At 54.7% G+C, this 14251-nt stretch overlaps 1 protein-coding gene across 1 annotated transcript; it reads left to right on the top strand.

The window, feature by feature from the left end:
* Positions 1 to 2711: 2711 nt before the first annotated feature.
* Positions 2712 to 7278, top strand: LOC114201443 (chymotrypsinogen B-like). The gene is made up of 7 exons (XM_028094111.2): positions 2712 to 2784; positions 4991 to 5094; positions 5178 to 5257; positions 5360 to 5438; positions 5695 to 5875; positions 6477 to 6610; positions 7117 to 7278. Exons 1-7 carry the CDS (start codon positions 2730 to 2732, stop codon positions 7276 to 7278), a joined length of 795 nt encoding a protein of 264 aa, XP_027949912.1. The 5' UTR covers positions 2712 to 2729.
* Positions 7279 to 14251: the final 6973 nt, after the last annotated feature.

Below are 14251 nucleotides of genomic sequence, written 5' to 3'. Positions count from 1 at the left end.
AAAAAAATTTTTTTTTAGATTTTATTTATTTATTTGACACACAGAGAGAGAGAGCGAGCACACAAGCAGGGGGAGCCACAGAGGGAGAGGGAGAAGCAGGCTCCCTGCTGAGCACAGAGCCTGACGTGGGGCTCAACCTCAGGACCCTGAGATCAGGACCTGAGCCGCCCAGGTGCCCCTATTGAGGTGAATTTAAATAAAGGAAACCTTACAAAGGTGTGGGCAGGGTTTAGGGAAAACAAGGCTGGTGCCGTGCCCAGGGCTCTAGAACCATAGGGACATCCCTGGAGCTGACGAGACCAGGGAGGAGCAGTTATGGAACCCGGAGAGGGTCGCTGAGCCGACAGGGCCTCCGCAAAGGAGCTGTGGCCGCTGGCGAGGGAGGGCTCGCTTCCAGGGAGGCGGCCCGACTTCTCGCCCTCCCCCCTTCTCGGGGCCCCGCTCCTGTGCCTGGGGGTCAGTGCGCTGGAGGCCAGCGCACTTTGTGTCATTCCAGAAGCTGCCCGTCATAAAACAATGGCAGACAGTGGCTAAGCCACAGGGGCTCGCACTTCTCCGTGAGGGCACCCAGGCAGGTGCTGCCGGGCGGCTCAGGGAGGCCGCAGTCCCGAGTCAGCGCCTCAGGAGAGTGGCCCGCGGGCCAAGCCGCACATGCGCACAAGACGGCCCGAGCGCGGGGGGGGGGGGTGGGGGGGGTGGGGGGGGTGGGGGGGGTTCTCACCCCGCTGGCCCCAACTGCAGACACTAGTCAGAGTCTCCCCGCTGAGAGCTGGGTTGGGGTGACCCTCCGCTGGACGAGAAGGGGGAACGGCTCGGGCGGGTAGCCCGGAGGCCACGCTGCTCGGGGGGGGGGGGTTCACCTCGGAAAGGCAGCAGCAGATAGGAATAGCCGTGGCCTCGTGGCTCTGAGCCTCACCCTCACTCACCTCTGCAACTGGCGAAGCTGTCCCTGCCTTTCCAGAAGATTCCTCCTACACTCCAGTGGGCCAGGGGTTTACTTTCGCAACAGACCTGGAGAACCAGAGACTGGGGGCTGCTCTGGAAAAGTCCCTGAGGCAAGGAAAATACAATTGGCTTGGCTACCTGCTTGGAATGAGCGAAGGAAAAAAAGAGAAGAAAACCCGAGTGAATGTAAATATTTCAATAAATGACCCTGATCTGGACCTTAACAATGGACTCCTCACACAGCTGGGGCTGATGCTCAGCTGGGACCCCCAGGGGCTGCCAAAAAGCTTCAGACCCAGTTAGAACCCAGCCGCAGGCTCTCTACGTCCCTGGAAATGTGGCAGCCCTGCCCCAGAGATATGGGGTTCCTCCGGGACCCTGCCCCACCCGTGACCACTGTCGCCACTGCTCAGAGCCCCTGCTCACCGCCCCCCACCCCCCACCCCCGGAGCATTTTGAACAAACCCCATACTGAGCACATACAGATCAAGACAAAACCTCCAGGCCACTGGAGTCCCGATCAGGAGCAGTGACCCTATGCTGCTCACTCTGGCCAGCTTCGTCCAGGGGAAGGCGACCCTGGGGAGCACAGTGCCCAGAGGCCTCGAGAGGAGACTCCTCTGGTCACCCCACCTTCCTCGACATACCAGCTCAGGGCTGAAGCCCAGAGCACCTTCCAGAACCGCAGCACTCTCCCTGCCTCCCTGCCTGGACTATGGGACTCAAGACATCATAGTCCCGTCCCTTCAGTGTCCGACTCTGTCACTAGGCTCTCAGCCTCCCAAGGACAGGCGCACCATGCGCAGTGTGCATGTGAGTGCCCAGCATCTACACCAGGGTCTGCTGAGAGGTCACTGGGCCCCTGCTTCTGGCAAAGGCATCACCATCCTATTACCTACACCTTCCTTTTCTCAGTGTTCTGGGACCACAACATCATTTCTGTTGTTTCCCTGTGTGTCATTTAATGGCAGCAGTCAACGCCCCACTTTACAGGACACAGTGCTATCTACAGTGACGGGTTCCTTACGCTGTGCGTTACCACGGGAAGAGACTGAGCTGAGCCCAGGGCTAGATGCAGGATGGCCTATCAGCGTGTTTGTCCACCTAGAACCTACTAATGGCCTCCGCGGGGGCGATGCTCTCGCCCTCACCACCCCCCCCACACCCTCACGCACGCTCAGAAGCTGCCTGGCTGGGCTGGTTTGAAGGGGACGTTCTGGATGACCCAGAATATCTGTAGAATACTTGTAGATGGTATTGCACTGAAAATACTCTTTGCTGAGCCCCTGCTGCCTACGTCCAGTGTACTGGAGGCCCCCCGGCGACAACAGTCGGGGTTCTTTGAACCCCATGGGGGGGGGTTGCCTATGATTAGGAGCTGGGATTCCCCCCCAGTGCCCTGGCAGCGGCTGGTTCCTGGGACTGGCTACAGGCTGCACAGAGCTGGGCTCTCCAGGGCCCGGGCTCCGGGCTGGGGCGCCGGCGTTGCCTGTCACAGAGCCTTTGGGATGCCAGGTGTTGCCAAGTCTCAGGGGTGACAAGGCCTCAGAGCAGCTGCCCTTTTCCCAGGGGCTGAGGCATCCCAGGCTGAGAGCCAGCCCTGGCTGTTTGAGGGGCTTGACGCCCACTTACCGTTCAAGGTCTTTGGATAACAGGGTGGGTGTCTCTCGGGCTTCTCCAGCTGGGCAGGGCCAGAGGGGCTGGGCAGGGCTTGGGGTGGCCCAGGAGACTTAAAAAGCAGGGCCCCCAGAGCGGTTGTCCCATATCTTCCTGAGAGCAGCAACATGGCCTTTCTCTGGCTTCTCTCCTGCTTTGCCCTTGTGGAGGCTGCCTACGGCTGTGAGTGTCGGGACCCTAGGGGTGGGCCTGCCAGGCCTGGAGCAGGCTGAGGAGGGGGTCCCGAGCCCCCAGTGGCTCTGCATCCAGCCCCAGGGAAGGAGCGCGAGGGGCTCTGTCCAGAGTGAGCCCTGGGGCCTGGCCAAGAAGGAGTTTGGGGCCCCCTTCCCTGCACGCAGGGCCTCTCCCCAGACTGGCAAGCTGAGGCTGTGGGGAGCACAGGGGTCCTTTTGGGGCTCTCTGAGCACTTGGACTCTGAGCCAGGAGGGTGCCAGAGACCAGTCTGGGCCCCACTGAGTCCTGGGGCCCCAGGCCTGTCTCGGGCAGGGGTACTGTGAGCAGAGGAGGGGAGCGGTCACAGGAGACTCTCAGTGCCCATCCTCAGATTTTTATTTATTGTGCCAGGCACTTGTGAAGTCCTTTATCTTCCATTAAAAAAGAAGAAATGGTAAAAACCACAGGAAATAATATGACAACCACGTACCTACCATCAAGGTTTTGCAAATATTTTTGTTTTTGCTGACTGGCTTCAGGGATTTCTTTTTAAAACAAACTAGGGGCGCCTGGGTGGCTCAGATGGTTAAGCGTCTGCCTTCAGCTCGAGTCATGGTCCCGGGGCCTGGGATTGAGCCCCGCATCAGGCTCCTGCTCAGCGGGGGGCCTGTTTCTCCCCCTCCCTCTGCTTCTCCCCCTGCTCATGTTCTCTCTCTCTCTCTCTCTCTGTGTCTCGAATGAATAAAAAAAAAATCTTAAAAAAAAATAAAACATAAACTAGATTCAGCTCAAGCCACACTCTCCCTCTGCCCCTCGTGGAAGGTGAGCCCGATTCCGAGCTTGCTGGGCCTCATTTCTGGGTGGATTTTTACCAATTTACTACATACTTAGAAATCCATAGACACCATACAAAATGTGTACAAACTTTCACACGCAGTATTATACGCTACATCAATTTTAAAACGTGCCCGGGGCACCTGGCTGCCTCAGTCGGTGGAGCTTGCGACTCTTGATCTCAGGGTGGAGAGCTCAAGCCCCAGGCTGGGCACGGAGCTTACTTAAAAAAAAAATTAAAGTGCCGGGGCACCTGGGTGGCTCAGTCGTTGGGCGTCTGCCTTTGGCTCGGGTTGTGTTCCCAGGGTCCTGGGATCGAGCCCCGCATTGGGCTCCCTGCTCAGCAGGGAGTCTGCTTCTCCCTCTCCCACTCCCCCTGCTTGTGTTCCCTCTCTCACTGTGTCTCTCTCTGTCAAAAAATAATAATAAAATAATAAAGTACCTTTTCTCGCCCATGTAATGTTTTAGATTTATCCCTGTTGGCGCGGAGCCCCATCACTGTAATCACTACAGTCAGCTGTGTAAATTCATCCTGGGATAGTTCTAATGTTTTTGCTATTACAAAGAACGCGATTAGTATGCTGACATGTTCTGGCAAGAATGCTCTGCGTTGGGTTGCCCAGGGGCAGCAGGGCAGGCACTAACTAGCCTGTGTTACCCAGGGGGCTGCGGTGGCGGCTGCGGGAGCCTAACTTGACTTGCACAGGTGCGGAGAATTCCCCAGGTCCTCACGGACATATTAAGTACACTTGTCTTTTCTCAGTGTCTGGGACAACTCAAGCCCTCGTTTTGTTTTCCCCGTGTGTCCACGTATGGGGCAGAACCAAATTATTTAATAAAATAATTAAAAAACGTAAACTTTATGCATGAATAGTTCCTGAAATCTCTGGAAAAGAAAATTCAGTGAGGGCCCAAGGGTGGAATGTACCATTTCCTACCTGCCTCGGCAAGGCGTCCCAGTTCCAGATGCCCCGTGCGCTTGGGGTTGGCCAATTTTAATCTCCTCCCATCCAACAGGTGAGTTTTGACCTGAGAGGGGAACCTTGTTTGCTCCCCAGTTTACTGAGGAAAATGAACAGTGGAGATTCAGGGACACTCTGAGGTCTCACAGCAAGAAGGCTGGGAGTCCAGCCCCACAGTCTGATTTCTCGGCCTGTTTTCTGCTCCTTCATCAGAAAGACCCTGGGCATGGTGCATGAGTAGGGTTAGCAGGCTGCATGTGGGGATCCTCGTGCCTACAGGTTGAGGACTGCAGCAGAAGTTGCCTGGGGGTGGTAGGAGGGTGTGTAGGGTCCTGCGCGGGCCTGGAAGAAACTAGGAGTTTTGCAGATTGGCCCTGGGCCTCAGCCTTCTTCCCCCTCCTCCTGCCCCCCCCCACCAGACTGCGGGGTCCCCACCATTGAGCCTGTGCTGAGTGGTCTGTCCAGGATCGTCAATGGGGAGGACGCCGTCCCGGGCTCCTGGCCCTGGCAGGTGTCCCTGCAGGTGAGTGGGGGACACACGGGGGTATTAGCCAGGCTGGGGGCTGCAGGCGTCCAGCCACCACTGACCTCCCCGTCTTCCTCCAGGACAGCACTGGCTTCCACTTCTGCGGGGGCTCCCTCATCAGCGAGGACTGGGTGGTCACTGCCGCCCACTGCGGGGTCAGGTGAGGCCTGGGCAGGCTCAGTGCTCTGCTTCTGGCTACATTTCGGGGTGAGGAGGAAGCAGGGCCCACTCCAACTCTTTAACTTCCACGTGATTCCTCTAGCACGTCTCACCTGGTCGTGGCTGGGGAGTTTAACCAGCGCTCAGATGAGGAGAACATCCAGGTCCTGAAGATTGCCAAGGTACCCCTGAGCCCTGTCCCACTGGCCTGGGGGCCTCAGCCAAGGGGCTGGGGGCAGAAGCAGGAAGGACAAGACCCTTGGGCTGCCTGAGATGTAGGAGCCCAGGGCGGGTGGGGCCGCCCTCTGAATTCTCATTCCGGGCTCCTGTGGGTCTGTTTCCTCCATGGCCGCCAGAGAAAGAGCTTATCTCCTTGCAACCTGCAGGTTGCCAACGAATCCGAGGGCTTGATTTCGTTGTTCTGGCTCTACCCTATAGGTTTTCAAGAACCCCAGGTTCAACATGCTGACCGTCCGCAACGACATCACCCTGCTGAAGCTGGCCACGCCCGCCCGCTTCTCCCAGGCCGTGTCCCCTGTGTGCCTGCCCGAGGCGACAGACGAATTCCCCCCTGGTTTGCTGTGTGTCACCACCGGCTGGGGAAAGACCAAGTACAATGGTGAGCAGGACCTGGCGTTTCCCCCCAGGAGATGTGTCTGCGCTTGGGGCTGCCTGAGTACAGGAGTCTCCAGGGGGACACCCCTGTAGCTTTTCTTTTTCTTGTCTAAATTGCAACACAGCCATAAATCTTTCCATTTTTTATTCAAAACTCTCTTGGGGCACCTGGGTGGCTCAGCGTCTGCCTTCCGCTTGGGTCATGATCCCGGGGTTCTGGGGTTGGGCCCTGCGTTGGGGTCCCTCCTCAGTGGAGAGCCTGCTTCTCCCTCTGCCTCCGCTCCCCCTACTTTGCTCTCTCAAATAAACAGATAAAATCTTAAAAAAAAAAAGATGAGCTTAAGCGCTCTATACTTGAAGACTAACTTGCCGAGAAACACCTACGTACCAGCAAGCATCGCCCTCACGAACTTGCAGCCAGGTCCACATTGCCCCATTTCCAGGCCTGGAAATCGTCCCCGGACTCGAGGCCGGTGGCCGTGCCCCGCTGGCCCCGGGGTCCGGCCGGGTCTCCCCTTCCCCCGCGGCTCCCTCGGCGGCGGCTTCCGCTGTGGGGTGGGCGGGGGAGGGGCCCCGACCCCCGCCGGCCTGCTGTGTCCCTCCAGCCAACAAGACCCCCGACAAGCTGCAGCAGGCGGCCCTGCCCCTCCTGTCCAACGCCGAGTGCCAGAAGTTCTGGGGCAGCAAGATCAGCGATGTGATGATTTGCGCCGGCGCCAGCGGGGTCTCCTCCTGCAAGGTGCGGCCCGGCTCCGCCACCCCCGCCCGCGCTCGCGGACCTCGCCCCGCCCCTGCTCAGGCGGGGAGCGCGGCTCCTTTCTGCGCGCGTCTCCTCCCGCTCGCTCCCGCCAGCTGGCCCGGCCAAAGCCCGGACCCGCCCAGCAGGTGCCTCGGACCCAGGGCTCGCCCTGGCCGGGGCGTGCTGCGGGGCTTCCGGGCGCCGTGGCATCTTCCCGCCAGCCGCCGCGGGGCGGGGGGGGTAGGGGGCGATGGGGTGGTGGAGGTTTCCGGCCCACTGTATAGACGCTGGCCGGGTCAGAGGGCCGGCCACCTGCCCCAGGCCGTCCCGGAGTCGGTGACGGAGCTGGGGCTGCCGTGGGGCCCACATGGAAGGGTCTCCTGCTCAGTCACTGTGCCCACCCTGGTCATTTCTCTGCACAGAACCTGGGCTGGGGCAGGTCAGGGCACGCTGGGAACCTGGCACCCCGCTTCGGGCTTTGGAACAAGTCCTTTCTCCTCCTGCAGGGCGACTCTGGTGGCCCCCTGGTCTGCCAGAAGGACGGAGCCTGGACCCTGGTGGGCATCGTGTCCTGGGGCAGTGGGACCTGCTCTACCTCTGTTCCTGCTGTGTACGCCCGCGTCACCGAGCTCATGCCCTGGGTTCAGGAAATACTTGCTGCCAACTGAGCCCATGGCTCCCACTATCCCAACCCTGAGTGTTTCCAATAAAAGCATACAAAGGGAAGCACTGAGTTCACCTGTGTCCCTGTGGAGCCTAGGAGGTGTGGGGCTGAGTATCCATCTCTATCACCTGCCTAGGGTGGCGGTATCATCCCCTCTTTAGGCATTTTTGGGGAAGCTGTATCTATATCTCATCCTCCCTGCGCAGGACTCCACCAGGGGGTAGAACTAAGGTTCTACCTACTGGACCCAGCTTGACCCAAGGAACTTTCTGGAAGGCAGTGGTCCTTGGCCAGGCTATGCAGTCCATAGCCCTGAAGGGTGGGCACTGGGACCAAGATAGCATATCCATGAAAGCTGCTTCTGCCCCCACGTGCCACCAGGCACCTTCGCCTGCCTTTAGCTCCCACCCTGCCCAGTGCCCTTTGCCCTTCCCTGCTTGGGATCCCAGCACCCCGGCTCAGGCTGGACTCACATCACACCTGTGTAGCTCGGGAGATCTCCAATCCAGCACCAGAGCTTGGCGCCACTGTCCTTTCAGCTTCCTCCTTGTCCTCTGAATTTCTGGGATTCAGCAGTTAAATCTAGAGGCCCCATCCGACTCAGGTTCAATGCCACTGGCCCGGCTGTAGGTGGGGGCAGGCTTCCTTCATCAGAGGTGTCAGGACCGGCTGCCTCTCTTTTTTGAGGTGAGCCGATCTGATGATGGCCCCCTGGATTCGCTGGTTCTTCTCTGGCTTGTACGATGGGGGCAGCTTAATTTTAACATTTATTTCTCCTATATTGTCTAGAATAGTTCCAGAGAGATGCCCCCATCTATCACTCAATTGCCCAGCGGTGCTGTTCCTATAGCACATGGAGGGGAAATGCTTACCAGCTTTTCCTTTGCGGATTTTTTTTTTTTTTTAAGACTAACGTATTTATTTGAGAGAGAGCACATGCTCACTGGGGAGGGGCAGGGGGAGAGGGAGAGACTCCAAGCCGACTCTGCACTGAGATCATGACCTCAGCTGGAATCAAGAGTCGGTTGCCCAACCGACTGAGCCACCGACGGGTCCCCGGTTTTAAATAGTTGTTGGATATCTCCAGGGAGACCTTCCCTGCTGTCACCTTCTCTTTCAGCCTCGAATGACTGGGCGTTTGGGGCTCACAGCCAGCCCTCTAGCCATGTCTCTGTAGCTAGTCTGGTGAGGGAAGCTCATTCTCTGGTAGGTGTCTTAGGAAAGGCTCATGGGATTCAAGGTCTCTGAGATCATACCTCACCAGGGCGGTTTGTGCCCTCAGCTAGTGATTTATCACCTCTTGGCTCTGAATTCACCCGTGGACATCCACTCTGCCATAGTGGATGGAATTCCTGAAAGCATGTGTTTTGCACAATGAACACAATGTTATATATGCTCATAGAAGGTTCTGGAGGGTGGGCGCCTGGGTGGCTCAGTCGTTAGGCGTCTGCCTTTGGCTCAGGTCATGGTCCCAGGGTCCTGAGATCAAGCCCCACATCGGGCTCCCTGCTCGGCAGGAAGCCTGCTTCTCCCTCTCCCACTCCCCCCTGCTTGTGTTCCCTCTCTCGCTGTGTCTCTCTCTGTCAAATAAATAAATAAAATATTTTTAAAAAAAGATTCTGGAGGGACACTGCAGGAGGAAGTTTCCTGCAGGTAGCGGATCGGTCAGTACCAGGTTGGGTGTGCGTGAGGGTGTCCACGGGGCTCTGGCCCAGCCCCTCCCCCAACACAGGAAGTCCCTCAGCGATCTCACACCACCCTCCCACGGTCCTCCCAACATGGACACCGAGCACTCTGGGCTCCTGCCCTCCACACATGTGTCCCCCAGGTGAGGCCTTTCTTCTGCAGCTCTCCGCACATGAACACCAGCTACTCTAGGCTGTGTTCCACAACAGATGCACCATTTGCTTTCCCACCAGTGATGCATGAAGGTTCCAATTGCTCCCCATCCTTGCAAGCTGTAGTTATTTTCCTTTTTTTTTTAAGAATTATTAGCCCTTATTTTACTAAGAATTGCTTTGAATATGTACTATTTCATTAATTCAATGGTACTGTTAATGGAATAGCTTTCTTTTTTTAAAAATTATTTGAGAGAGAGAGCGGGGGAAGGGGCAGAAGGAGAGGGAGAGGGAGAATCTCAAGCAGACTTCACACTGAGCACAGAGCCCCATGTAGGGCTCGATCTCACGACCCTGAGGTCATGACCTGAGCTGAAACCAAGGGTTGGATGCTTAACCAACTGAGCCACCCAGGTGCCCCTGGAATAGCTTTCTTAATTTCCTTTTCATGTGTATTATAGGTACAGGTATATAGAACCCCAACTGATGTTGTGGTGTGTTGTGTTTGCACCTTGCAACTTTCCTGAAGTTATTAGCTTGAATCACTCACTTGTTGATTCTTTGGGATTTTTCTATATGTAGGATCATGATATGTGCAAATAGAGATAGCTGCACTTTTTCCTTTCCAATTTTAATGACTTTTATTAATTCTTTTCCTTGTCTAAATTGTTCTGATCATAATTTCCAGTACAATATTTGCTAACAGTGGTGAAAGCAGGCATCTTGGTCTTGTTCCTGATCTTAGGGGGAAAGCTTTCAATCCTTCACTATTGGATACAATGTTACCTGCATGTGTTTTTCATCAATGCCCCTTACTATCCAGCAAGTTCTTTTGTATTCTTAGTTTTCTGTGTGCTTTTTATCATGAAAGGATGTTAAATTTGGTCAAAGGTTTTTTTCTGTGTCGGTTGAGATCGTTATATGGGTTTTTTCTTCATTCTGTTAACATTGTGTATTCCACTGGTCCGTTTCTTAGGTTCTTATGTTCTTATCCTGAACCCTTTCGAGCTTGGGATAAATCCCACTTGGCCAGGGTGTATAATCTTGTGAGTATGCCGCTGGATTTGGTTTGCTAGTATTTTATGGAGGACTTTTGCCTCCATATTCATGAGACATGCTGGTCTACAATTTTCTTTTTTGTAGTGTTTCATCTGCCTTTGGTATCAGGATAACACGAGCCTCCTAATTTCTTTGTGTTTATTATTTGTGATTTTCTAACATCTTACTTTGGCTCTTTGGCTCATTCATTTTTCTGCCTTTCCTCTTTCCGAATATAAATATTTCAGGCTTTAAGTTTCCCTCAAAGCACAGCTTTCATTGCAGCCCATAAATTTTGATATATAATATATCGTCCTAAGTTTTTCTATTTCCATCATGATTTCTTCCACTCATGAGGTATATGGCAGTGTGTTCTCTCCTGCTCTAGTGAGCTTTTTACCAAAGAATGACATAATACAAGAAAAAGCACAAATTGTGTATAGTTTGATGAGCTTTTTTTAAAATTTTAAGTACAATCTGCCCCGCAACATGGGGCTCAAACTCCCGACCCCAAGATCAACAGTCACGCGTTCCTCTGACGGAGCCAGCCAGGTGCCCCAGTTTGATGAATTTTTCTGAGCACACATTCACATAGCAACCAGACCCAGAAACAGCACCAAGCCTCGGATGCCCCCTCCGCGGCCCCAGCGGAGTCCCCATGCCCACCTCAGTGCTGTGGGTTGGCTCTGCCCATTTGGAACTTCATACAAATGGAATCCTACGGTTGCACTCTTGAGTTTTTCCAATCTAAGGTTTTTTTAATTTTTCCTTCAACCTGAGGAATCCATCTCCATAGTTTCTTCGCCCAGAGAGTTGTATCCGTTTCTGCTTTTTCTTTATCTCGTTTTCTGGGACCCCTGTTTTCTAGGCACTGGCATTTCCCCTTCTAGCCTCCCTATTTCTTTTCATTTCCTGTTTCTTCCAAGAGAGTTTCTTAACCTACCTTTTAACCCATCAATTTCTTTTTTAAAAAAATGATTATTTATTTATTTAGTGCGGGGGATGGGGGGGCCATTGGGGGAGAGGCAGAGGGCAGAAGGAGAGAATCTTAAGCAGGCTCTACGCCCAGCACGGAGCCCCACGCAAAGCTCAATCCCATGACCCTGAGATCATGACCTGAGCCAAAATCGAGTCAGACGCTTAAGCGACTGAGTCACCCAGGCGCCCCACAGTTTCTCAACTGTCTTACTTCTATTGAGCCTTCTGTTATGTTCTTCAATCACTGTGGCTTTCATGCCTATCATTTCTACCTGGCTCTTCTTTTTCTAGTTTCTCGTTCTAATTTGGTATTGCTGGCAAATGATCTTATCTTGTTTAATATGGTGTTTAGGCCTATTTTAAGTCTCGGTCCACTTTTCCCCCTCATATCTGTTTCCAGTGGAATCTGTAATTCCTGTTTGTGGATGTCTTTTGAAGGAGCTGAGGTCCTCAGAATTCTCATTATTTGGAGAACGGGGCATGGAGAACCGGGTCCTCCAACACACACGGGGAAAGGCCAAAGCCGCTGGTGGGGGTCAGTCCCTTGAGCTCAGGACCCAGAAGCAGTGGATGAGCCCCAGGTACACAAGCACAGCTCACCTCTGCCCTTCCTACCAGGAGGCTGCTCTGGGCTACACGGCTGCTCAGTCCCCAGGGAGCAGCCGCCCCCAGAGGGGGTAGAGGAGGGCATGGAGGTGGTCTTTCTGTCCTCCTCGGCTCCTCACCAGCTCAGAGTTTCTGCATGACCCATTTACCCAAGGACATCTGCACTAGCTGTCATAGGTGGGCCTGGGGCAGGTACCCACTGCCCCAAAGCACTGGAGTTGGGGAAGGAACAGACAGAATTCTGACAACGCACTTCTACTTTATTCTTCCAGAGCTGAGCCCACAGCCTCCTGCCATTGGTCACAGCCATGGCCACACACAACCCGCGGTTCAGAGCGTCCTTTCCTCTCCCAGAGTCTTTCTCCAACTTTTCTCCCTATCTCCGTATTTTCCTCTAGATTTCCCTGAAGATTGATCTTGGGGGAGGCTGCCTCCTGGAGTCTGAAAATCGCAGTCCTGGGTTAAGGGTGCCACCTAGTGGCCAGTTTGAGAACAGCATAGCTGTGCCTTGCCTCTGACTTCCTTCTGACTCATTGGGTGCAAAATAGAAGGTAAGCCAAATAAGTGATTTTGCATTACCTGGTAGCCTTACTAAAAAAGTAAAAAATAGGTGATTTGACTTTATTACTATATTTTATTTAAGCCAGTATATGCACATATTATCATTTCGACATGTAATCAATATTTTAAAATTATTAATGGTATATTTTACATTCTTTTTCTCATACGTGGTCTCCGAAATCCAGTGTGTAACTTGCACCTACAGGACATCTCAAGTAAGATGCTAAATTTTCAAAAGGAATACTTGATCCGCGTTTAAGTTTCATAAAAATTACAATTGAAAATGTTGATTTACATATTCACGTTCCAAATATACACTTTTGCAATCAGTTAAGTACAATTAAGCAAACACTCCATGGTTGAGCTAGGAGTCTGTCTCCGTCTGCAAACAGACCGTCTGGAGGATGGGATCCGCTGCCGCATTTTCTTGTTCCAAGGTAGGCATGTTTGACACAATGCACGCTCCCCACCTGTTCTCTGTCCGGACGCAGGTGAACTTGCTTCCTACCTAACTGAAACGTCTGAATTGATCAGACGAGAATGTCCTCCATCACATCTGGACAGTGTCACACTAGTCACTGGCCACCCATCAGCCCGCATCGGTACCCACGGCCTGCTGGATCCTGGGACGGCTTACATAGGGACGGTGGACACCCCAAGTGCTAGGAGTGTTGCCAGCAGGCAGCCCTCCGCTTTCAGTCCTCTGGGGATTTCCTCAGCTGAAGAGAATCATCGAGAGCAAGGCCATGCCTCCTTTCTGGTCAGCCCGCGGCCCTGATTGGTCGGGGGGTTTGTAAAGGCCCAATCTCTTCACCTAAAGTGAGGGTCGTGGTGAAGCCCAACTTGTCCCTCTGCCCAGCGCTGCATCCCGTTCTCCCTGGGCCAGGGAGTACCCTCTGATAAGCTTACTTTATGCGGAGCTTCAGCTAGGAGTGGGCCCCAGGAAGCAGGTGCCGGATGGGGCTCTGGAGCTGGACCAGGGGCTGCTGGCTGGCAGTGAGGACCCCTGGCCTCTAGGCCCCAGCACAAGGTAACAAAGAAGTTGTTAAAATGTTTACCGTGGACGAACTAGGTGGTATTCTGGTGGAAGATCATTCACCAGGGGGCTCCCTATATCAGGAGTTTGAAAACCCTGGAGGGAGGGAGAAAATATAAGGACCGTGAAATGGTGTGGTTGTTGCTAAGCCCAATTACGTTTTTGGGGAAAGAAAAGAAAAAGCTGAGAGCGATTCTCAGGCAATTAGAAGGTTGCTGTGAAAGCCGGTGTGCCTTGTTGGGAGCTCAGACGGCGTGCTCCCGTCCTGGGTCCGGGACTGACTCACAGAGCAGCCCGGTTCCGAGGCTGACCTCAGCCGACACAGGCCTGCCGGGAGGTCAGGGCCCCGCAGGAGAGCAGGCTCCCCGGCATTGGCCCCACCTCCCCTTCTGACCGTGATGCTGTGCCAGGTCTGGTATGGGATGAAGGAAGCTGTACCCCAAAGGCGCGCTAGGACGCAGCCAGCAAGTGCTGCAGGGCCGTGGGCCCAGACGCAGGAGGTACTGGGTCAAGGGCAGCAGAACCGCACCCTGGAGGAGGGAGACTGCAGTGATTCGGGAGCACTCCTCCGGGGTACAGCTTTGGGCCCCTGGCCAGGCCCCCAGGGGACGGCGCCCCCATGCTGCCAGGATGGCTCCCAGAAGCACAGAAAGCAGCCATGGGCCACAGTGGATGAGGGAGAAATGTGTGTCGGGGTGGGGGGGGGAGTGGGGACAGGGGTTAGAAGGTGCAGAAGTAGGCACCGGAGGGGGAATGCGCCCCGTAAGGCAGAAGGCCCAGGGGCTGGCTGTTCCACGGGAAGGCTCGGGAGATGCGGCCACGCAGCAAAGCCCGAGAGAATGTGCAGGTGAGAGAGGCCGCGGCAGGGCCCCCTGTGCCAGGCCGGGCGGGCGGGGGCCACGTGCTGGGACCCCTGGGTA

This window comes from Eumetopias jubatus, unplaced genomic scaffold, assembly GCF_037043125.1.
Source record: "Eumetopias jubatus isolate StellerSeaLion01/CBP00866 unplaced genomic scaffold, mEumJub1_p1.0 scaffold_10, whole genome shotgun sequence".
Taxonomy (NCBI): domain Eukaryota; kingdom Metazoa; phylum Chordata; class Mammalia; order Carnivora; family Otariidae; genus Eumetopias; species Eumetopias jubatus.
Note: the sequence above shows the minus strand (reverse complement) of the source record. Positions and strands in the feature narration are given on the sequence as shown.

Coding starts and splice junctions, on each gene's coding strand:
- LOC114201443 (XM_028094111.2), top strand. CDS start 2,730: ATGGCCTTTCTCTGGCTTCTCTCCTGCTTTGCCCTTGTGGAGGCTGCC. Junction 5,095..5,177: donor CCTGGCAGGTGTCCCTGCAG/GTGAGTGGGGGA, acceptor GTCTTCCTCCAG/GACAGCACTGGCTTCCACTT. Junction 5,876..6,476: donor GGGAAAGACCAAGTACAATG/GTGAGCAGGACC, acceptor GTGTCCCTCCAG/CCAACAAGACCCCCGACAAG.